Source organism: Bufo gargarizans, chromosome 2 (assembly GCF_014858855.1).
Source record: "Bufo gargarizans isolate SCDJY-AF-19 chromosome 2, ASM1485885v1, whole genome shotgun sequence".
NCBI classification, from domain to species: Eukaryota; Metazoa; Chordata; class Amphibia; order Anura; family Bufonidae; genus Bufo; species Bufo gargarizans.
Genome location: NC_058081.1, coordinates 328,462,755 through 328,488,667, shown reverse-complemented (window position 1 = coordinate 328,488,667; position 25,913 = coordinate 328,462,755). Strand labels below are relative to the sequence as shown.

Below are 25,913 nucleotides of genomic sequence, written 5' to 3'. Positions count from 1 at the left end.
GTTCGGGTTCGGGACGAAGTTCGGATCGGGTTCGGATCCCGAACCCGAACATTTCCGGGATGTTCGGCCGAACTTCTCGAACCCGAACATCCAGGTGTTCGCTCAACTCTAGTAAAGACCTGTGGAACACATCATGGATCCTCCAAGTCTGAGGAAGATCCAGCCAAAACGCTACAGGATTGATCACTGCAGATATTTTGTACGGACCAATAAATCTTGGACCCAGTTTCCAAGATGGCACTCTCAATTTTATATTTTTAGTGGACAACCACACCAGATCACCCACACACAGGTCCGGACCAGTCACACGTCTCTTGCCAGCCATTCGTTTATAACTCTCACCCATCTTCTCCAAATTCCCTTGGATCCTCCGCCAGATGGAGGATAAGGCAGAAGAAAATCTCTCCTCCTCTGGCATCCCAGAGGAACCAGTCCCAGAAAAGGTACCAAACTGAGGATGAAAACCATATGCGCCAAAAAATGGCGACTTACCCGTGGACTCCTGCCTACGGTTATTCAACGCAAACTCTGCTAGGGACAAGAATGAGGACCAGTCCTCCTGATTCTCAGCCACAAAGCACCTCAAGTAGGTCTCCAGGTTTTGATTAGTACGCTCCGTCTGACCATTCGACTGCGGATGAAAAGCCGAAGAGAATGAAAGTTGAATGCCAAGCCGAGAGCAGAACGCCCTCCAAAACCTGGAGACAAACTGCGTGCCCCTATCAGAGACCACATCTGAAGGAATACCATGCATTTTCACAATATTATCCACAAAAATCTGCGCAAGAGTCTTGGCGTTAGGCAGACTAGTTAATGATATAAAGTGAGCCATTTTACTGAAACGGTCAACTACCACCAAAATCACTGTTCTCCCGGAGGAACTCGGCAGATCCGTAATAAAGTCCATAGACAAGTGCGTCCAAGGACGAGACGGAATAGACAATGGAAGAAGTGAACCAGCCGGTCGAGTATGAGCAACCTTTGACCGAGCACAGGTTTCATAAGCTGTCACGTAATCCTCAATGCTCTTACCTAACCCTGGCCACCAGAACCTCCGGGACACCAGATCACAGGTGGACTTACCACCAGGATGTCGAGCAAGGACAGTATCGTGATGTTCCTTGAACACCTTGTATCGCAGGCCCTCAGGAACAAACAACCTTCCTGGGGGACAGGAACCAGGAGCCCCCTCCTGGGCTCCCAACACCTCCATCTCCAATTAAGGGTACAGAGCGGAGACCACCACCCCATCCGCTAAAATCGGCGCAGGATCCTCTGAATCACCTCCCCCAGGAAAGCTGCGAGACAAGGCATCTGCCTTGACGTTCTTAACCCCTGGGCGAAAGGTAACCACAAAATTGAACCTGGTAAAAAACAGTGACCATCTGGCCTGTCTAGGGTTCAGACGCTTGGTAGATTGCAGGTAAGCCAAATTCTTATGGTCTGTATATACCGTAACGGGGTGAGACGCCCCTCCAACCAGTGACGCCATTCCTCAAAGGCCAACTTAATAGCCAACAACTTTCTATCTCCAACATCATAATTCCTCTCGGCGACCGAGAGCTTCTTGGAGAAAAAGGCACACGGGACCCATTTGCCAGGGGGTGAACCCTGTGACAGCACCGCTCCAACCCCCACTTCTGATGCATCAACCTCTACTACGAATGGCCGAGACACATCCGGCTGCACCAGAATGGGAGCAGACGCAAAACGCTCCTTAATAGCCGAAAAGGCCTGCAATGCCTCATCCGACCAGACAGACGTCGGCGCCCTTCTTAGTCATATCAGTGAGAGGTTTTACTATGGTAGAATAGTTCGAAATGCATTTTCTATAATAATTTGTAAACCCCGAGAACCGCATCAAAGCTTTCTGATTCTCTGGTCGTTCCCATTCCAGAACCGCCTGGACCTTTTCGGGGTCCATACGAAAACCAGAATCAGAAAGCAGATATCCCAAGAACGGAAGCTCTTGCACCGCAAACAAACATTTCTCCAATTTGGCATATAATTTATTATCCCGAAGGAGATGGGTCTTCAGATCAGGAGAATAAATTAAAATGTCATCCAAGTAAACTACTACGAACCTCCCCACCAATGTATGAAAAATGTCCTTGACGAATCACTGAAATACTGCTGGCGCGTTAGTCAACCCAAAAGGCATAACCAGGTTCTCAAAATGACCCTCGTGCGTATTGAAGGCCGTTTTCCACTCATCCCCCTCCTTGATTCTGATCAGATTGTAGGCTCCTCTCAAATTCAACTTGGAGAACACCTTGGCTCCAACAATCTGATCACAAAGGTTAGAGATCAAAGGCAGGGGATATGGATCCCAGACCATAATAAGGTTCAACTCCCGGAAATCCAAACACGGTCTCAGCGATCCATCCTTTTTTTTTTTTTTTTACAAAGAACAAACCTACTGCCACTGGAGACTTAGATGGCCTAATATGACCTTTTGCCAAACTCTTGGCGATATACTTTCGCATGACCTCTCTCTTTCGGGTTGAGAGAGGTTGTAAAGCTGAGACTTTGGCAACTTAGCCCCTGGGATGAGATTAACTGGACAATCATAGTCACGATGAGGGGGCAATTCCTGAGCCCCACCCTCCGAAAAGACATCCGAAAAATCAGAGAGGTACTGAGGTAAAACCGTAGTGGACACACCAGAGATAGATGGGCCCAGACAATTATCCGAACAAAACTCACTCCAACCAATGATTTGTCTCGCTTGCCAATCTATAATTGGGTTATGTTTAGTCAACCATGGTAACCCCAAAACTATAGGAGCTGGCAAATCCTTCATGACAAAACAAGACATAATCTCAACATGTGAATCACCCACCCTTAAGTGAATACCATGAGCAATGTGAGTGAGACTCCTTTGAGAAAGAGGGGAAGAATCAATTGCAAAAACCCGAATCTCTTTTTCTAAAGTGCAAGTGCTTAGACCCAGATTTTGAAGAAAAAGGAAGTCAATTAGGTTTACCCCAGCACCACAGTCAAGGAATACTTCAACAAAAATTTCTCTTGACTCTAGCGCCACCCTAGCTGGAAGGAGAACACGGGAATTGCAGGGAGCTTGCATACCTGCCTGCTCTACCTCACCATTCTTCCACCTCCGGTTTAACAAAAGGACAAGCCAAAACAAAATGACCACTTTTCCCACAGTAGTAACACAGTTTGTGCAATCTCCTAAAGTTTCTACTATCAGAACGGCAAGGAACCTGACCTAGCTGCATGGGTTCCTCCGCTACCCCAGAGTTACCTGTAACATCACCCGGGGAGGCAGTCGAGACGAAACCACTCACAGAAAGGATCCCTTGTTGCGCGGAGGGAGCCCTACTCCTTTCTCTGATACGTCTATCTCCTAAACTCAACACAGTAAGCCTGCAGAATGTTCACCCTGAAATAAATTACGTAATCTCGATTCCACCATCCAGACCCGGTCTGAGTCATCGTAGATCAATCCCAGGACCTTAAAAAATTCCTCCACCAACCGGAGGGCCTGAGAAATGGACGGCAGAGAAAAGGCCCAGGATTGCGCGTCCCCCTTAAGCAGAGAAATGACTATACCTATCCTCTGACTTTCATCACCAGAAGACGATGGACGCAGCCGAAAAATATAATTTGCAAGACTCTCTAAAACGGATAAAATCATCCGTACCCCTTGCAAATCGATCAGGAAGAGCAACCTTAGGCTACACATAAATTTGACCTCCTCCTGATGCCAGGGCCTTCTGACACTGTGTGACCGAACCACGTAGCTCCGCAACCTCTAGGGAGAGCCCCTGTATGCGGTTAACTAATGTATCAATTGACGCCATCACAAAAAAATGCTGAGCAATGACAGTCAAAGTATGGCGGGTTATAATGTCACGCTGTACGGGATATCAGACATACAGATAAACCAGCAAACCAGGCTCTAGGCGAGAAGCAGGGGAAGGGTCACCTCCTAGCAAATCCCTGACTTCTCTCCCTGCTCTGCTCAGCCCACATTCAGACCTAGATGGTAGGAATGATGTGTCCTCGTGCCTGGGCTAAAACACCCTAGATTCCCTGAGATGGTGAAAAGGGGAATAGGAGCAGCCTGCTCGCACAGAACCTGGATGGGAGAGATGACACCAACACAACCGAGAAAGCAAACAACAAAAAATGAAACCACACTTATCTTTACAGAGCTGGAACAGACAACCTTCCTTCCTTGCTTGCTTCCAAGGCCAGAATGATTTCTATAACCCGCTCAGAGCACTGGGATGGAGTGCTATTTAATCTAATGACCCCACCCAGTGCACCTGATGGGAGGCGGATCCAGCACGGCTCCAAAACAAAACACTAAACACGAGCAGATATTCTGGCCGACCTCCGCACATAGTCAGAGCAGGGCAGGACACCCCTGCCCCCTTAACAGTGACCTCCACAGCGCCCTGGCCCTTTAAACCTAGGGCTATGGGAGGCGGATCCAGCCAACTCCTGACCCAACGCTGTTTCGCCAGTAAATCTGGCTTTTTCTGGGGATTGATCCCCAGAAGAAGCCAGATTTACTGGCAAAACGGCATTGGGTCAGGAGTTGGCCGAGAGATTTTTGCACCATTCAGGGTATGTTTAATTGTGTTCCTTCCATCTTAACCTCAGTCTCTACAATTGCCTTTTTTGCATTGTTTTTGGGGCGTTGCTGCCATGAGGATCTGAGGTATGCTCTTTCAGCTAGTATTATTTTTCCCTGTATTTTCGTGCACCGATCTCCCGGCCTCTCCTTGGGTCCTGCTCCTCATTTGTGTGTCCCGTCTTGTGCTGCCTGTTTTATAATACATGTATGTACTGTTCATTTATATTTACAATAAAGCTTTTTGGATTTTCATATACACGAAAGTCAGCTTCATTTTTTGGTGATTATTATGACTCCTTGGGGGTCCGTTTTTTTTATATCATTCTGTCCGGTTAATATTGGTTGACACACCTACAGCAATGAAGAAAAATGGCTAGGCTCTTATGGAAACCTGGAGTAAAACTGTGTGTATGTGGAGACTAAGGGCCTGCGAGCTTCTATTGGCTGATAAGGGACATGTGACCGTGTGTCACAGTTGGGATATGAAGAGGAAGACTTGCAGGCTTGTATTGGCTAATGCAGGTCATTTTTTGTAAATATCTCAAGAACGGTATGTCCTAGAGAGCTGACACCCGGTCCTGATGTACTGTACATGTGTGTCAAATTTGGTGAATATCGGTCCAGTCATTTGGTCACACATAAAGAACAGACTGACGTTCAGACAGACAGACAAACTAATTTTAAAGCATGCCAAAAAAGGAAGCAACAATGCAAAATTTTTGCAAAAAGGGCAGTGAAAAACTGTGTATAACGCCTAGCCTTCTTGTTCCAGTGCACCTAGCCTCTCATGTCTACGTTCATCTAATCTGTCCACAGTCCACCTGTCAGATCCACTTGCACATGGATGAATGTTTCCTGCTATTGCGCAGGCTGGCCAGTAATGATCAGCACACAAGAAGTAGCTCCTTACCTGCACTAAACACATTAGGTGTATATTCTGAGGGGTAATTAAGAGACCAGCAGGGGGATTTTTTAAATGATTCCAAGTTCATATGTTTTGCATGATCTAACTGATAAATGCAATACTTAATAGTGAACAGCCTCTTTAAAGAGTTTTTGTAAACAAATAAAAAAGTTTGCAGCTGGGTTTAAAGGCTATGTACACACTTGTGGGCAATTTTTTTTAATTATTGCATTGTACTTATTTTGAGCTAAAATCATTTTTTCAATAGTTTTTTTTAAAATATGGAATCCTTTTTTGTGTACAGAGCTGATATGTTATATTAGCTGCCTGTCATCTGGGCAGCTGGACAGACTCCTTATCTCTGCTCTCTCACATTATAAACACTGATAAGAATGTGGCTTAAATAAGTGTTTATGACCTCTCAGTAGTTTATAGATAGGGCTTATTAGATGACCGACAAAGTGACATTGAAAGTACCAATCACACAGTTAGAAAAACATTTACCCCTTTGTGACAGAATGGCTCAATATTTTGAATGAAGGCCAATTGAAAATGTGATTTTGAGCTAAAAATTTCCTCCAAAGGAAGGAAAAGATGAAAGTAGTGTTACCTCCACTAACTGCCCGATCCCCTGAAGACGCCATGTATATGGCGAAACATGTCGGGGGGCAGCGTTTAGATTTTTAGACCTTAGTGCTTCCAAAGTGTACAATTCTATCTGGCCAGTTAACAGGCAGCTAGGGAAGCCAAGGAGTCGCAATAATAAATGACAGTAGCTATTAAGACAAGCGGTTAGCTGACCGAACCCAGGCAGCAAGCGCAGTAGATGAACCGCTGCCAGTTACAGCCAGGAGAAACGGCAACAATGTTACAGTATCAGTGGTAGCCAATGAATTGCTAATAAGTAGCAGATAAAAGAATTGCAGATCTACATTAAGAGCAGCAGCATATACAAATATATGTAACCATAAAGTTATTAGAAACAAAGTGTTGTAACTATATGGCCACAGCTTAAGAAGTCTGACAATTAGCAGGGAGCAGGCAGCTGAATAAGCAAATTAAACTGCATCAGGACTCCAACACTAGTCCTGTAATAATCAACATCTTACAGCAAAAAGTCATAAATGCAGCACTTAGAGCAATCAAAAATAGTTATCAAAGGTCGGCCATAAGAAAGTGTCTGCAATCTATACACTGCTACAGCAACAATAGTGTGAAAAGCTAAAAAATATAAAAATACAAATAAAAAAATAAAGAATTGCACACACAGGAGCACTGGAGATAGTTTTAATGTAGTAGGTTAGAAAAACGTTCACTATTTATTATTAAAAAAGCAATCAATAAATGTAAAATTTTAAATAAATAAAATACATAATTTGCACCTGTCAAGAGTAGGCAATCAGCAGTCTATGACTATATGTAAATATAACAAAAGTGCCTCTACACGTGCAGGGTATATATGAATGTAATATATACCTCCACTGATGCCCACCACTGCCACTCTGACACTGCACAAGTCCTGCAATGATGACCCAACTCAGCCAATGGACATTTCCTGCATGCCGTTAGAAAAACTAGAAGTAGAAAGCAGTGGAGATGGCAACACCTGGGGATCGGTGGAGGTGAGCACAGCTTTGTTTATGTTTCTAAGTCACACTGACCCTGCTGCAAACTACTTTCTGCTGGAAAACCACTTCAGTCTCATGCAATGTTAAGTGACGTATTAGTCATATCTCCGAACACATCATGAAGAAACAAGGGCAAACTGGCAAACCTTTAAGAATGGGCAGAGTACTTACTCTTGTGTTGTTCCTTTCTGCTTTGAGTTCTGAGATCTCTTCCTCCTTTTCTAAAAGCTGCTCCCTGCAAGCATTCAGTTCTTTCGTAAGTGCAGCAAACTCCTGTGGAAAGATGAGAGAAAGGTATCAAACTTTCGCCATTCCTGAATCCTAAAGACTGCAAAACAATAAATATACAGTATCTGAATGACTGTACAGAGTGGAGATAGATTCACATTTCTTAGAATATGGTAGAACTAATTTCCTCAGGAAAAAAAATGATTTACATTCTTTGCAAGCCATAAAACAACCAAACAAGTCATATTCCTCAAGTCCCCATTACATGGGCCAATGCATAGGAAAATCATTAGAAACAAACCGAAAGTTCCCAATAAATGCCCGATCATGAGTGGAGGTGAGAGTTGCATTTACAGGCAGCTGTCATCACCTCTGTATGGGAATGGATGATTACTACTACAATGGTACATCCCCATACAGATCCATTGCTTGTATTCAGCAGATCCCTGTTTAGATAGGGTTGTATTGTGCCAGCAAATGAAGGTTTTATGTAGGGTGACTATATCTCCTCTTTTCCCCAGACGTTGTCTTTTTGGGACTTAAAAAAATGTCCTGCAGGGATTTTTTAAATGACCAGGAATGTTCGGATTCTCAAGGGGGGCACACTTACAACTTTATTTTAATGTGTAGAATATGTATGTTTTTTTTTACTGTCATTGACTTTGTACAGTGAGTGTAGTGATTCTAGTTATTATTACTCACTACTCCCTGGTCTTCTGCTACAGACACCGTTCAGCTATTAGACAGCGCGATCTTCCGCCAGCACCATTGTAATTAGAGCTGCGGACATGCACTGCTAGATCATCGCTAGCACGTCCACAATATACATTCTACATAGCTGTGAGTGATTTTATTTAGGCAAAAAAAGAATTTATATATATGTAAATGAGGCAACTAACGTGTCCAGAGCCCAGCCACACCCACTGTGAATGAGCCCAGCACCGCCGCGCATCCTCCGAATCTCCTCCTTGCTCCCGGACGTCACAAAGTTAGAGCGCCATAATCTCACAGCTAGCGCATGCGCAGTTTGTTCCCTGAGGCTTATGCGAGCACAGGGAAGGAACACTATACCGGCACTGACATGCCGCGTACTCGCGCATGCGCGAGATTACGGTGCTCTAACTTGGTAACCTCGGGGAGCAAGGAGGAGATTCGGAGGGGCGGTGCTGGGCTCCTTCACAGTGGGCGTGGCTGGGCTCCAGAAACGTTAATAACAGCCCTTTGGGCTCCTAACTTGCCTCATTTACATATATATAAAATCGGTTTTTTTTGGCTAAATAAAAGCACTCACAGCTATGGGGAATGTATATTGCGGATGTGCTAGCGGCGATCTAGCAGCACATGTCCGCAGCTCTATATGCAAAATCCAGGTGACAGAATCCCTTTAAAAATCACTATTGCCCAATGAACGAGCTGGCATTTGGAGACAGTAATAGACTGCCAGATGATCACTAACAAGCATTCATAGCAACGCTCGTTAGCAATCATCTGCCAGAAAATCTGGCAGTCTAATACACCCTTAACTGCTTAACCCCTTCCCACCGCAGCCATTTTTTGACATTGCGTTTTCTAATTCTACTCACTTTTTGTTTACTTTTCCATTCATATAGACATATGAGGGCATATTTTTTGCAGGACAAGATGTACTTTCTAAGCTAGGGCATCATTTAATATTTCACACAGTGCATGGGGAAGCAGAAAAACATTATTAATGAGTTAAAAGTGGGAACATAAACATAATTTTCAACATTGTTTTACAGGCATCAATTTTACGGCATTCACTGTGTGGTAAAAATGGTACATTACATTTATTTTGCAGGCTAGTGTGATTACATAGATACAAAATTTATAACATTTTTGCTATGTTTTTATCAGTGGCGTACATAGAGAAGTAAGGGCCCCATAGCAAGCAGCTATCAAAGCAGCACCCCCCCACAAACCCTTTTCAATGACACTTGGGCCATTTTCCCTTTGCCTCATTTGCTAAAAGTTGTTCCTTTAAACGGTAGAGTCCTGACCAAGTTTTCACCTCCAGTAGAAGAGGAGATAACCCCAACTAAGACTGGGCCCCCTCTTGCCTTGGGCCCCATAGCAGTCGCATGGTCTGCCGCTATGGTAGTAACGTCCCTGGTTTTAATACCGGAAAAATCTAAAACTTTGAACAAAAATGTTCTTTCTTTGCTTTGCCATGTTCTGCCATGTTTTAGTTTAAGCAATTGAATAAAGGATACTTTTTGATGGGATATAGGTTAGAATTATTCATTTCAGGGCATGTATGGATTTTTATCAATTTTTAGTCTTGTTTAGGGGAGGTAAAGCAACGACAAAATGGTGATTGGAGAATTTCGATTTTTTTTTTCCCCCATTACGACGTTCACATTACAGAATAAATACTTTTTTTTTTTGTACTTGCAAAATCGGGAGAGAGGGTGATTTACATTTTTAGTTTCAAAAATCATTTATTTGAAGTTTTATGATTCAAGCAAGAGAAATTACAGTAGAGAAATACACTACAAATCAATACTGCATTAGTGATCATTATCATAATGTTTTGTCAGAGAAAATCTAACAATAAAAACAACTCGGATCAATCGTTATCAGAGAAAGGTAAGTACAATGAGTGACTGTACAATCTTATACACACACACGTCATAGCGTGAAGGTGTACCTGAGGTCCACAGAGAAAGTAGATGACATCCAAGGTTCCCAGACCTTCTCGAAGACATTGACCGTATCTGTCCTGATCGCTGTGAGTCTTTCACAAAGGAGCAATTTGTTAACCCTATCTATAACCGCTTGTCTGCTAAGTGAGGGTGTGCGCCATTTGAAAGCGACGTGGATTCTTGCAGCTAGCAAGATAAATTGTGACAATTTGAAATTAGGCATGGATAACCTTGAGGGCTTATCGCCCAATAAACAATGAGGGATCGTAGCCAAATATCTACAACCTAAGGCGGAAGCAATCAGTGAACAGATCTGATCCCAAAAACACCTCACCACAGGGCAACTCCACCAAATGTGTAGCATCGTACCGTCCACATTACATCCCCTAAAACATTTCTGGGACACCTCAGGGTACATAAGATGTAACCTGGTCGGTACCATGTATGTCCTATGTAAAATTTTTATAGAAGTTTCTGCTAAGGTGACTTGCCAGGAACCTTTCGTAAGTGTTTGCGATCGTTGGAACCATGTGGGAACAGAGGATTCTAGTCCCATGTCGCTTTCCAAAGCCAACATATAAGGAAGTTTTATCCCTTCTGGGTGAGCGTCAAGAAATCCGTATATTCTAGAAAGAAGACCCTGCTTATATAGGGAATATGTGATCATTCTCTCAAAAGGGGCATAATCTAGGTTCTGGGCTGACCCAACCAATGACTTCAAGAAGGAGAAAATTCTATTAACATTAAAATGTTCTCCATCAGGAGGAGAATGTTTCCTCAAAAAATCGCCCTTAGATTCTAGGGTACCCCTACGAAGGAACTTATGTAACGTGCAGAGATTCTTGCTGATCCACCAGTGGAAGGACGGGGAATGCAAACCCAGGCGAAACAACGGGTTGCCAAAAATCGGGGTCAGCGGGGATGGTGTAGATTGCAACTTATATTTGAAACGCACTGACCTCCAGAGTATCAATGAGTAATGTGATAGAAGGGATGTGCTGCGGACGGTCGACGGCAGGGACGGAGCCATCCATATCAAGGCTGTCCAGGTATAAGGCGCCATGTTAGACATCTCTAGAGAGACCCATAGTGGCTGTTTTTTCTTATCTAAGTGTGTTAAAAAGAGTTGGGCCAGTCTAGCTGCTCTGAAGTATTTCAGGAAGTCTGGGACAGATAAACCCCCCGGGGATTTATGTTTACACATAGTGGACTTAGAAATGCGTGGTCTTTTGTTAGCCCATATAAACTTCATGACATCCTTCTGTAGGGATTTTAGGTCGGCCGAGGGGACTGGGACGGGGAGGGTCCTAAATAGGTACAATAGTCTTGGAAGTACCACCATTTTAATTATATGAATCTTGCCCATCCATGATACCGGTAAAGAAGTCCAAGATTTCAAATCTTGTCTAATTTTCTTGTACATCGGTGGAAAATTACATTTGTAGACTAGTTCAGGTTTGGTTGGCAATAACGTCCCTAGATAAGAAATGTATTGCGGTTTATGCTGGAAGGGAAAGTTACCTAACAGTTGATCTTTCTGCTGGGGGGGGGGGGGGGGGGGGAACATTGCAGGGGAGAAGTTCTGACTTATTGTGGTTAATTTTAGGGCCCGAGACCTCTGAAAAGGATTTTAGCGATTGTAGCAGGTTGGGGAGGGACACTGTGGGATTTGTGATGGACATCAACAAGTCATCTGCAAATAGGCTCAGTTTGTACTCCGTCCCACCTATAGTCATTCCGCTGATGTCAGGGTTGCTTCTAATATGGATGGCTAAAGGCTCCATTGCCATAGCAAAGAGGGCAGGGGATAAGGGGCAACCCTGTCGTGTCCCTCTGTGAATCCGTATAGGGGAAGGACTAGATGTGGGAAGTTTAAGGTTTGCTTCAGGGCAAGAGTACAATGAGCCTATCGCTGCAAGGAAAGGGCCAACTATTCCCATCCTAGTAAGGACTTTGTTTAAATAATCCCAGGTGACTGAGTCGAACGCTTTTTCTATATCTAACGCTAACAGTATTAGGGGTGTGTTGCGTCGATTAGCTCCTTGCACAAGGTTCAGTACTTTACTAATATTGTCTGGGGCTTCTCTCCCGGGAATGAACCCCACCTGGTCCTTATGTATTAGATCAGGTAGAATGGCGTTCAACCGCCGGGCCAGTATGGAAGTGAAGATTTTGTTGTCTAAATTAAGGAGAGAAATTGGCCTATAGTTTGAAGGGTTCAATGGGTCTTTGTTGGGTTTGGGAATAACTGTAATGTTGGCTTGCAGAAATTCTATTGGAGGGGGGCGACCTTATAGGAAGAGGTTGCAGTATTTTGCAATGTGAGCGGAAAGTATTGGGGCAAATTTCTTATAGTATAAGGCCGAGAACCCGTCTGGGCCAGGGGCTTTACCTAATTTTAGGTCTTTGATAATAACTTCGACCTCCTCCTCAGATACCGATCTCCAGCGCTACTCGGGGGATAGGGATTGAGGAGAGGAAACTTTGTAGATGGGACTCGGGGGGGGGGGGGGGGTGTTGGGGCTGGAATAAAGCTTTTGATAAAAGGAGTGAAATGCCTGATGGATCATGTCTGGGTTGGAAGTAAGATGTCCTGTGGCTGTACGCAGCTGGAACACCTGATTTAATCTCTGTTTGGCTTTAAGCTGGGAGGCCAACATTTTGTCAGGCTTGTTGGCATATCGATAGTAATAGGAGGCTGTCCAACGTAGGGCTTTTTCCGTGTTGTTGGAGAGTATGGTATTCAATTGTAATTTAGTGTCTTTTATAGCTTTTAGTAGGTACAGGGAGGGTGAGCGTTGATGGGCCCTTACCAGTCTCTCTAGTTTAGCCTCTAAAGCTCTCTGGGCTTCAGTGCGTTCGCGTTTCTGGCGCGAGGCTACACTAATAAGTTTCCCCCTCATAAATGCTTTGTGGGTTAACCATACATTCAGCGGGTCAGAGTCAGCCGTAGTGTTATCCCTAAAAAATTCACGGATGTCTATTTGCAACTGGTCAACCAGACCAGGTCGGGACAATAAAGACTCATTTAGTCTCCAGTTAAAGGGCATAGGCGTCCGGCCTGGACAATCTATCTCGGCTAGTACCATATCATGATCAGACCAGGAGGAAGGGATATGCCTCGAGTAAGAAATAAATGGGAGAAGACTCAAGGAGGATAGGATCATATCAATGCGTGTATATATTTGATGTATGGGCGAGTAATAGGTGTAACTCCTTTGCGGCCCGTTATGTTCCCTCCATGTATCTGCTATGTTTATTGATTCAAGAACCTTGCGGATTCTAATATCATGGGAGCGAGGACGCAAATTGGGTGGGAGGGGATGAGCGATCCAATATAGGGTTAATAGTGAAATTAAAGTCCCGCACCATATAATCTTGTGGAATATGAGTGAATCAATGACAGAGCCCATCTCACAAAAAAATGAGATAGGGTCTTCATTAGGTGCATACACATTGACTAGACAAAGAGTTTCCTCCTGGTATGTTCCTAATAAAATGACAAATCTCCCGTTAGGATCAAGGATTGACTGTGTAACTGTCATGGGGAAGGAATTCCTTAGTAGCGTTATTACACCCCAACATTTTGACTGGAAAGTAGATGAAAAGAATCTAGAATACTAAGTGTGAAAAAATTTCGGGTGGGACCCTGGCGTATAGTGAGACTCCTGAAGGCAGAGAACGTCTGGTTTGTGTTTCAAGTAAACTGCGAATGCTGCCTTCCATTTTCTAGGGGAGTTTAGACCCCGTACATTATGTGACAAAACTTTATACATGGTCCGTGATATTTAAGGGGATCGAATGTATGCTAGAGGAAGCAACGTTCTCTGGTTCAGTTTCCTCAACACACCCCTCCACTCTTGTTGTCAAGATCTCATTGATACTGTGAAATGGTTGATCCATAACATAAAAACCAAACAGCAAAACAAGTAATATTATGACTATTGCATGAAAAGCAAAGTCTAACATTGACTGACTCAGGTCAGCTAACACTGACGGGTTGGATGAGGGAAGACTTCGCCCAAAAATGGCGCGAATCTCCGTCTCCATCAACCCTCTCAGGTGAGGCAACATGGAAGTCCACTAGGCCATATCCCTGGTATGGGACTCCAGGATAGGGTGAAAAACTGTTATACAGCCGTTGAGGAAAACCCAGTGTGGTGTATGTCAACAGGGGAGTGATTATGGCTGTTGAATAAGTCAAGGCATAACAAAACAGGGGTAATAGCGACCCTTAAAAACGATAGAACAATAAGTTCAATTCTTCAGGATATCGGGTCACCTTGACCTTTACAGTTCAGGTTCTAGGTGAACGACTCACGGTACCGGAGGACGGAGCAACTGTGGTCCAGACTCTAGCCATTTTTAAAGGCCTTTTATTTACATATAATGTTAACTTATCACCAATATTCTAGAATTATAATTGGTTTTACCCCGGATTTGTTGCATCCATATTCTGAACCTTTTCATTATGGGAAGCTGGTTATGTGATCTCCAGTCTGACCACCAGGGCTTAGCGTTCTCTTCTGTGTAGACAGTAGTAGTCAGTCTCCCAGCAATCTCTCTGTGTGAACCACAGAATGACATCAAATTGTAATTCAGTATACCCCTGTACGTACAGAATGTTGCTGAAGATATAGGGAGAGACTGGTGTAAAGTACAACTGGCTTAGTTGCCCATAGCAACCAATCAGAATCCACCTTTCATTTTCCAAAGGAGCTGAGAAAAGGTGGAATCTGATGGGTAGCTATGGGCAACTAAGCCAGTTCTACTTTATGGGGGAGATTTATCAAACTGGTGTAAAGTAGAACTGGCTTAGTTGCCCATAGCAACCAATCAGATTCCACCTTTTCTCAGATCCTTTGGAAAATGAAAGGTGGATTCTGATTGGTTGCTATGGGCAACTAAGCCAGTTCTACTTTACACCAGTTTGATAAATCTCCCCCATAATGTTCCCCTTATCTAAAGCATCAGGAGTGCAGACAGTAGTAGTTGAGTATATGCAGTTATACACCTGACTCAAACATTTATAATAAATAAGATTAGACTTTAGACTGAAAAATCAGAACCTTAGTTTTAACCTCAAAATGCACCAGACCAAGAGCTAGCTGGGAGGGAAAGTTCTCGAAGGTATGGAGTGCCTGGAAAATATATTGGAGATCGACATCCACTTAAGTAGTTATATATACTAGCACCATGCCTTCTTATATTGTCCTTAATAGTCACATATTTGCTCTATGTGGGTCAGAATAGTAATTCTGCACGACTTACGCATCCTATGAAGCGTTGCCCAGGAGAGGTTGTATCTACTGTATCTCCTTTTCTTCATATATTATTATTTTTCTCATTTATGCTCCCCCCCCCTTTACTTTTTCTTTATCTCATATGTTTTCATTTTTGATTGCTGGCTTTATTGTTACGAATAATATTATTGTCTATTGTCCTCTACATTGGAGCCACGTATGTTTTTTGAAAAATAAAAATCACCACACCCCATTTCCCTTTAAGCCACACTCCTACGGATAAGCTGCACCCACTTGTAGGACAAGTTGCAAAAAGTATAGAAAAGTGTTTAAGACTATTAAGAAAATGTGTTGCCATGCCTGTACACCATATTATTATTTTTTTTGCACAACTGCATCAAAATTCTGGAGCATTTTGAATGGTAAGTCTCCCCCATGAGGCACAGCCTAAAGGGGTATTCCCATCTCAGACTATGGGGGCATATGGATAGGATATGCCCCGATTGTCTGATAGAGGTGGGACCCGCACCTACACTCAGAATGGAACGGGGAAGGTGGTGGCCAGGGGTCTGGCCAACACCAAGCGCTCTCCCCATAGGATTGAAAGGGAGCGCACCACGCTTGCGCGGTCACCACTCCCATTCATTTCTATGGGGCTGACAGAAATAGCCTATTTTCGGTGGCCCCATAGAAATGCATGGAAAGCCCTCCACATAGTGTGCCCTCCACAATCTTCAGGGGTCCGTTCTCGAAGTAGGTGCGGGTCCTAGAGGTGGGACTCTCACCTATCAGACAATGGGGGCATATCCTAGAGAAATGCCCCCATTGTCTGAAATAGGAAAACCCCTTTAATTGGAACTTTACATTGGTAGACCTAGGAACCTTCAAAAGATCTCATTCTCATGAGGGGTCAGGTGGGCTGTATTTTCAGAGGGAGCCATTCCCTCTAAAGGACATCACAGATGCCATGGTTGCAATCGACCACTGCATCTGAAAGCATAAATATCAAGTGTCTGCTGAAGTGACCAGCAAACTAGGGCTCTGGTTCATCTCCTGAGCCAGTACAAAATTTAAACTCCCAACGTACATGTATGGCGGATAGTCACGAAAGGGTTAAAAACTGTTTATACGTATCCCGATTACATCTACACAAGAAATATCAACTTCTTGCTTGAAATGAAAAAAAAAATTTATGCCACATTGCCACAGCCTTAGTATACTCAGGAATTTGGATGGCAGACCTGTCCGGCTGGGACAATGAGACAGATTGATGCAACGTAAAATTAAACCCCCCCCCCCCCCCCCTCCCGGGCAGACCTGAGAAGGGAAGCATGCTGGTCTATGCTCTTTGCTTCCTGGCTTCGGCTGCCTCTCTTGGGCCAATCGTTGGCCGCAGCTGTGACCTTCCCCCCTTGTGTCACATGACCAACTGACATGATGGACACATATGGGACCAGCCACCTAATGTCTATGGCAGCCTTCCATCTCTCCCGGATGGAAGATGTGTGGGAGATAAAGATCTGGCAGTTGGACTTCAAATTCCCAATTCTCCTAGTTCTTGGGGAGGTAAACCACTGCCAAAAGAGTCAGGCAGTGACTAACTCCCTCTAACTACAGAGAGCACATGCCCAGCAGGCACGTTAATTAGCTTAAAGGGACTCTGTCACCACTTTCTAACCCCCACTTTTAAAACTATAGTTCTGTCCATGGAGCCCCTGTGATTTCAATGGTGTTGTTATATGCGAAATCCGCAGGCTCGTTTTGATAAAAAAACCTTTTATCTAACCTTTCAGTCATGAGGATAAGGTGCCCAGGGCGTTTCTCCTGGTCTGAACATGCCGCCCACCGCCGCCGCCGTTGGTGCCCAGCTCCTCCTCTGCCTTGAATTAGCGCCGCCTGAATGTGAAGAAATACGCCTCCGACTCTCCCTCAGTCCCCCCTCCTTCTTTTCTAAGATCCCGCGCGTGCAGCAGTGTTCGCGTTATCGGGAGGTTGAGCGAAGTGCGCATGCGCATGCGCACTTCGCTCAATGAGGCTGAATCGAAAAGTCCGCACGGGCGCATCAGGCACAGGCCTGTGCGCACGCGCGAAATTTTAGAAAAGGAGGGGGGACTGAGGGAGAGCCGGAGGCGTATTTCTTCACATTCAGGCGGCGCTGAAAGGATCAGAGGAGGAGCTGGGCACCAACGGTGGCGGCGGCGGCGGCATGTTCAGACCGGGAGAAACGCCCTGGGCACCTTATCCTCATGAGTGATAAAAGTTTTTTTTATCAAAACGAGCCTGCGGATTTCGCATATAACAACACCATTGAAATCACAGGGGCTCCATGGACAGAACTATAGTTTTAAAAGTGGGGGTTAGAAAGTGGTGACAGAGTCCCTTTAAGGTTATAGACCCAATTCACAAAAATCATGGCCCTTCCCATTGCTGAACAAGGTGGAAGAAGTGTCTAAGAAACCAAATAAAAGATATGCACAGAATTCTTGCTCATTTTTATAAGTACATTTTCCCATATGTAATTAACCTAAAATGTGATTTACATGGGCATGGTTCACATTCAAAGGAACAAGCTAATACATCTCTTGCACTATTAAAAAATTACACTCAAAAACTGTGTTCATTAGAATATTGCACTGCATTGGATGTTTTGTTGGACTAGTAGTTGCTGGCCCAGATATTTTGGACCATACTAAAGTTTCAACATTCCCTTATATTTCTAGAATATACTGTATTACTGATTAAAGTTTTTTTTTGGTAGTAAAATATTGATCACCTGTGCTCAGGCTATGTGACCAATATCAGATTGGTGGGGGGTTTTTACATCTGGCATCCCAGCCAATAAGCTGTTTGAAAGGGTCGCAGCACTCAAATAAGCGCTACAGCTTACCAAGCACAGTGACGTACATTGCATAGTGGCTGTGCTTAGTATTTTAGCCCAGGTCCATTAACTGGAATGGACCTGAGCTGCACATACAGTAGCCCATGTGACTAATAAACGTGACCTCACTGTCCGAGGAAGGAGCCACAGTGCTCATCGGAGAGCCAAGGCCTCTTTGAACAGTGGGGGTGCCAGGAGTTCGATTCCAACTGTTCTGATGTTGGTACTCTACCCTATAAGCAAATATAAGTAAACACCTTTTAATATAATATACAGTGCCTTGCAACCTGGAATTAACATGGATTGTTTGAGGATTTGCATCATTTAATTTACAGAACATGTCTACAACTTTGAAGATTTTTTTTATTTTTATTGTGAAGCAAACAACAAATAGGACAAAATAACAGAAAAAGTCAATGAGCATAACTATTCACCCCCCTACAGTCAATACTTTATAAAGCCACCTTTTGCAGCAATCACAGCTCCAAGTCGCTTTGGATAAGTCTCTATGAGCTTGCCACACCTTACCACTGGGATTTTTGACCATTCCTCCTTGCAGAACTGCTCCAGCTCCTTCAAGTTGGATGGTTTGCGCTTGTGAACAACAATCTTTAAGTCTGACCACAGATTTTCTATTGGATTGAGATCTTGGCTTTGACTAGGCCATCCCAACACATTTACATGTTTCCCCTTAAACCACTTAAGTGTTGCTTTAGCAGTGTGTTTGGGGTCATTGCCCTGCTGGAAGGTGAACCTCCGTCCTAGCCTCAGATCACACACACACAGAGTGGTACAGGTTTTGCTTAAGAATATCCTTGTATTTAGCACCATCCATCTTTCCCTCAACTCTGACCAGTTTCCCAGTCCCCGGCTGCTGAAAAACATCCCCACAGCATGATGCTGCCACCACCATGTCTCACTGTGGGTATGGTGTTCTTTGGGTGATGTGATGTGTTGGGTTTGCGCCAGACATAGTGTTTTTTTTGATGGCCCAAAAGTTATATTTTAGTCTCATCAGACCAGAGCACCTTCCTCCATACATTTTGGGAGTCTCCCACATGCCTTTTCACAAACTCACAACGTGCCTTTTTGTTTTTAGCTGAACGTAATGGCTTTCTTCTGGCCACTCTGCCATAAAGCCCAACTCTATGAAGCTTACAGCTTATTGTCGTCCTATGTACAGATACTCTAGTCTCGTAAGTGGAACTCTGCTACTCCTCCAGGGTTACCGTAGGTCTCTGTGCTGCCTCTCTGATTAATGAACTCCTTGCCCGGTCCATGAACTTTGGTGGGCGGCTGTCAGGTTTGTTGCTGTGCCATGTTCTTTCCATTTGGTTATGATAGATTTGATGGTGCTCCTGGGGATCATCAAAGATTTGGATATTTTTTTATAACCTAACCCTGACTTGTACTTCTCAACAACATTGTCCCTTACTTGTTTGGAGAGTTCCCTGGTCTTCATGGCAATGTTTGTTTAGTGATGCCTCTTGCTTAGGTGTTGCAGCCTCTGGGGCCTTTCAAAAAAGGTATGTATATGTAATGACAGATCATGTGAAACTCAGATTGCACACAGGTGGAGATCATCTCCCTAATTATGTGAATTCTGAAGGTAATTGGTTGCAGCAGAGCTTTTTATGGTCTTCCTAACATACGCACATGCCAATTTTCTGTTTTCTATTTCTAAACAATAGTTTTATTTATATATTTTTCTCATTTCACTTCACCAACTTAGACTATTGTGTTCTGATCCATCATATAAAATTCAGATTAACAAAACATTGAACTTAATGCTGTAATGTAACAAAATAAAATAAAAAGTCAAGGGGGGGGTGAATAATTTTGCAAGGCACTGTATATATATATATATATATATATATATATAATGAAAAAATTCCACAGCACATCCAAGGCGTAAAAAAGTAGAAAACGGCTTTATTCACCAGACCCGCGGGTCTGGTGAATATAGCTGTTTTCTACTTTTTTATGCCTTGGATTTGCTGTGAAATTTTTTCATTTTATCTTCATTGGAGGTGGATCGCCCCCACAGCCACTGGCACTCCGACTGTACTCTACAGACAGCTGTGCTGCCCACACCTTTCTACATATATATATCTATATATATATATATATATATATAGTATATGTATATATTATCTCATATAATGTGAATAGGGGAACAAGTTAATGTAGTTATACATTAGATACCACCATAAACTTACATTACAGTTATCAGATTAATGTTTCCAAGTTAATCCACATGTTTATCTGTATTGGTTTCACAGAACATACTTTGACATACGGGAAAGCATTTTGCCCTCCCCTTGGTACTACTGCATTATGCAATGTTACGGGATGCTAATGGCCTGTGCTCTTACAATTGCCTTCCAGATGTACATGAACCAGGGGAATTCTGTCATCCACAATCATTGTTTGTACCAGAAATGTTGTATGTTTGGTCATAGTTTACAAGCCCAGAGGTAAAAAACCCTTTGCATAGTTAATGTAATTTGACAAGCACAACTGCACTCTTAAAGTCTGTATACATGTTCTTCAACTAGGAAACTAGTGGAGAAAGCTATAAAATATTACTATAAAAATAATTGCTGTACCTTGAAGGGGTTGTGCATGTTTGAATGGAAAGGGAAGGGGGTTAGCAAACCCCCCTCCTGGGCAGACCTGCAAAGGGAAGCATACTTACCTGCTACCCGCTCCGCTCGAGTCCCTGGATATAAACTTCCGATTTGACATCACTGTAGCCAAGTGCTGGCTGCAGCAGTGACCTGCTCCCTTTGCGTCACATGACCTGCTCCCTTTGCGTCAAGTGACCATTTGATGGCATTATTTGCACTCTGCTCATGAAGCTACATGATTGACAAATATAATATTTATCATGTTGCTTCATAAACATAGCAGATAATGGAGTATCGTGTACCTGGCTGCAGTCCCATGTAAAAGCGCATATAACAGACTGATCATTCTCTGTACAAATAATGTAGTAGATGTCACCTGCAGTCCTATGTAACACCACAGATAACTCAGTGATAACTTTCTGCGCACAGGCAATACAGCAGATGTTACCTGCAGTCCTATGTAACACTACAGATAATACAGTTATAACTTTCTGAGTACAGGTAAGGCTTCTTTCACACTAGCATTCGTCGGTCCGCTCGTGAGCTCCGTTTGAAGGAGCTCACGAGCGGACCCGAACGCCTCCGTCCAGCCCTGATGCAGTCTGAATGGAGCGGATCCGCTCAGACTGCATCAGTCTGGCGGCGTTCAGCCTCCGCTCCGCTCGCCTCCGCATGGCCAGGCGGACAGCTGAACGCTGCTTGCAGCGTTCAGCTGTCCGCCTGGCCGTGCGGAGGCGAGCGGATCCGTTCAGACTTACAATGTAAGTCAATGGGAACGGATCCGCTTGAAGATGACACCATATGGCTCAATCTTCAAGCGGATCCGTCCCCCATTGACTTTACATTGAAGGTCTGAACGGATCCGCTCAGGCATCTTGCGCACTTAGAAATTTTTCTAAGTTATTAATGCAGACGGATCCGTACTGAACGGAGCCTCCGTCTGCATTAATATGATCGGATCCGTTCAGAACGGATCCGATCAAGCGCAAGTGTGAAAGTAGCCTAATACAGTATATGTTACCTGCAGTCCTATGTAACACCACATATAACACAGTGATAACTTTCTAAGTACAGGTAATATAGTAGATGTCACCTGCACTGCACTCCTAGACCATACCATGAAGATAAGTCCAGCCAAATGATGCAATACCAGTGTCTCTGACTGTGGACTGTCCATCATCTACTAGGCTAGCTAAGCCTAATGACATGGCCTCTGTACAAGACGGGCTAAAATTGTATTTTGCTATACAAATGATGTCTTTGATTAGGGCTCCCAAACACAACTTAGCTTGGGGCCCCAGAAATGCCAAGCCCACCCCTGTAGGTTATTTTCTGATGTCACATTAAATGCAGAGTGGCAGACATTTATTGGGCAAAGTGCACCAGAAATCCACTTTAAACTGCATTGTAAAGATATATTGTATAATGTGCCCCGAATTTATTATGGATTTTAGATAGATTCTAATGCAGTTGTGAAAGTGCCTTGTAATGGGTGTGGCTGTGATAGACTGTAAAATATTTCACACTTATTAAAGGTGTGCATCAGCGTAAGAGTATATCACCCCTGTGGTAAATGTACTGTATATAGCGCTGACTCATACCGCAGTGCTTTACAGACATGATCATCAATCAATCACTGTCCCCAGTGGAGCTCACAATTGAAATTCCTTATCAGTCTGGCCCATTTCATAATAATATGACATGAGCCACACGGTACAAAATTCAATCAATGTCTGATTCTTGTGGGTCTAACCCACAGAACAAGGCAATGCCAGCTCTACTGGGCCTTTTTCAGTGGCTGCATAGCCATATAGTCAGTGGCCAACTACATGGTGTCTGAAAAAAGCCAATCTTTTCTAGTATCGCAGCCACTTTATTCCACAGATTCTGGTGGTTACAGAGGTTTGACCCTTACTGATTGTAGATTAATTATTCTTCAATAATTAGGGTACCTACTCAGGGGTGTTGCTAGGTTAAAACATTCGGGGCCTGGGCCCCTGATGTTTTGTTCCAGGCCCCAAATGTACTGCCTGCCAGATAGATCTAACTTTATTGCCATCCTCAGGACGGCAATACAATTGATTCTAATACCTTTCAAGAGCTGAAGGACCTGTGATGACATCACAGTCCAAGTGATCAGTTCTAAATGCAGTAGCTAAAAAGGACCTGTGATGATATCACCATCATGTGACGAGTGCAGAAGAGGACGGCTCAGCACTGAAGAGAAGTCCTGGGAAGAAGCTGTGGTGAGGTCTGCTACATGAGGAGAGGTAAGTGAAGGGGTAGATTACTCAGTGAGAGAGGCAGAGCAATGTTGGGAGTTGTAGTTATTTAACTGGAACTGTATGTTAGGGCTAAAGTTATTTACGTAGGACAGTGGGGTGGAGTGATGTTATTTACATGGGACTGAATATTGTGGGGTGATGTTATTTACATGGGACTGTATGTTGAAGGTGGCTGGGGAGGGGGTGATGTTATTTAAGTGGGACTGTATTTTGGAGGGGGCTATAGATAGAGAGGGATGTTATTTACATGAGACTGTATATTGGAGGGAAATGGAGAGATGGTGTGATGGTATTTACATAGGACTCTATGGCGGAGGAGGGAAATAATATTATTTACATGGGACTGTATGGTGGAGGGGCTGAGGAATTATAATTTCTGAGGACAGTAAATGGAGGAATATAACTACAGGGGGCACTGCAGGGGGCATTATAAATACTGGGGGTGCTTCAAGGCGAGCATTATAACAGTAGGGGGCAATATAAATACTGGGGGCACTGTAGGGGCATTATAACAGTAGGGGGCAATATAAATACTGGGGAACTTCAGGGTGAGCATCATAACAGTAGGGGCATTATACATACAGCGGACATCGAGCGCTCTTATTAATACTGGGGGCTCTATAGGAGGGACTTATAGATCCACATTATTTCTATTAAGAGCACTGTGGGAGTCCTATTACTGCTGAGGGGTCAGTAGATAGCTCTATTACCACTGGGATAACAAAAGGGGTGCTTTATTTCTACTAGGGGCTCTGTAAGGACATTATTAATACCGGAGGGCTCTTCTACTAATGGAGGCACTGTTAGGGGCACTGTAGGGGGCAGTATTACTAATGAGGGCATTCTAGAAGGGAATTACTATTGGTGGGACTATGAGGAGTACTATTACTATGGGGGGGCACGCATTTGTCTTCAAGATAGTATTTGGGGATAGAGAAAAGTGAAGAAGCTAAGATGTCTGTGTGTCAAACTCTGCAGAGACCAGGCACGGCTGAGAGAAGTTGTCCGGACCGAATGGAGAAGATGATGACAGAGAAGATCTACATCAGAGGAGACGTCACCTGGGAGGCACTGGATGAGAAATGTACGTGCTGCTGTATAGCAAGTACAGTAAAATGTCTTCAGTGATAGTGTTTGCAGGGGGAGGGGTTCACTTTGAGAATTGGGCAATATTCATTGGGGCTTGGGCCCCGGATCTTTTGAGACCCTAGCAATCCTGTCACGGAAGGTGTACAGGAAACTAGAAGACACAAAATGAAGATCCGACTGACTGGATCCAATACTAAGGAACAAAAGAGAGAGCCCTGCATCAGACCTGGCTCTCTCCCTAACTGCTCAGCCTATGCGAAAATCCCAATGGTAGATGATCGCATATCCTCGTACCTCGACTGTATAACACCTGAACACCCTATAATAGTGAGGGGACACGACCACCGCCTCCCTACACTTGAAACGGAGGGAGTCAGGGTCACCTGGGATCCAGCAAACAGGAAAACACAAATGTACGAACAAAACTTATCTGTAGAAGACTCAGAAGTAGGATCAGCATGCACACACTCCAGGAAGTAATATAAACCGCAAAGTGATGCAGTATGGGGAGGGATTTAAAGGGATGCAATCAGTGCAACTACATGACAGCTGAGAGAGGCTAACGAGATGAGAAAATGAAAGCAAAACAAAAGGAACCTCAAGGGGGAGGTTCTGAAGGACGTCTGTCAGAGCGTCTCAGATGTCTGGTGGTGACAGTACCCCTCCTTCTACGAGTGGACTCCGGACACTCAGAGCCCACCTTCTCAGGATGGGACCTATGGAAAGCCCTGATGAGACGAGTGGCCTTAATGTCCGTCACTGGGACCCACATCCTCTCCTCAGGACCATAACCCTCCCAATGAACGAGTTACTGGAGAGAACCGCGACAACACGAGAATCCACAATCCTAGAGACCTGAAATTCAAGATTACCATCAACCACAATCGGAGGAGGAGGCAAAGACGAGGGTACAATGGGTTGGACATAAGGTTTTAATAAGGACTTATGAAAAACATTATGGATCTTCCAAATCTGAGGAAGATCAAGACGGTAGGCAACAGGATTGATGACGGACAAGATTTTGTAAGGCCCAATAAACTTAGGACCCAACTTCCAGGAGGGAACCTTCAATTTGATATTCTTAGTAGACAACCACACCAGATCACCAACATTCAGGTCCGGACCAGGCACACGTCTCTTATCTCTCACTCATGCTCTTTAGATTATCCTGAATCTTTTGCAAAATAGATGGCAAAGACGAGGAGAATCTGTCCTCATCAGGTAAACCAGAAGACCCCTCTCCAGAGAATGTCCCAAACTGCGGATGAAACCCATATGCACCAAAAAATGGTGACTTATCAGAGGACTCCTGACGACGGTTATTTAAAGCAAACTCAGCAAGGGACAAAAAAGAACACCAATCCTCCTGATTCTCCGCCACAAAACAGCGCAGATATGTCTCCAGATTCTGATTGACGCGCTCTGTCTGACCATTCGACTGCGGGTGGAAAGCAGAAGAGAATGACAACCGAACCCCCAAGCGAGAACAGAAAGCCTTCCAGAATCTGGAAACAAACTATGTGCCCCTATCAGAGACTATGTCTGAAGGAATACCATGCAATTTGACAATGTGATCAATAAATACCTGCGCCAGCGTCTTAGCATTGGGCAAACCAGAAAAAGGAATGAAATGCACCATTTTGCTAAAACGGTCCACCACCACCAGAATCACAGTCTTCCCCGAGGAACGAGGCAGGTCCGTAATGAAGTCCATGGACAGATGTGTCCAAGGACGGGAAGGAATGGGTAAGGGAAGGAA

General features: G+C 44.1%; 1 protein-coding gene across 1 annotated transcript in view; it reads right to left on the bottom strand.

The window, feature by feature from the left end:
* Positions 1-25,913, bottom strand: part of PPFIA2 (PTPRF interacting protein alpha 2) — a 439,158-nt gene that overhangs the window by 231,727 nt on the left and 181,518 nt on the right. Inside the window, exon 3 of the mRNA XM_044280550.1 lies at positions 7,310-7,411. Within this exon, the coding sequence (XP_044136485.1) occupies positions 7,310-7,411 (102 nt within the window). The remainder of the gene's footprint in view (positions 1-7,309; positions 7,412-25,913) is intronic.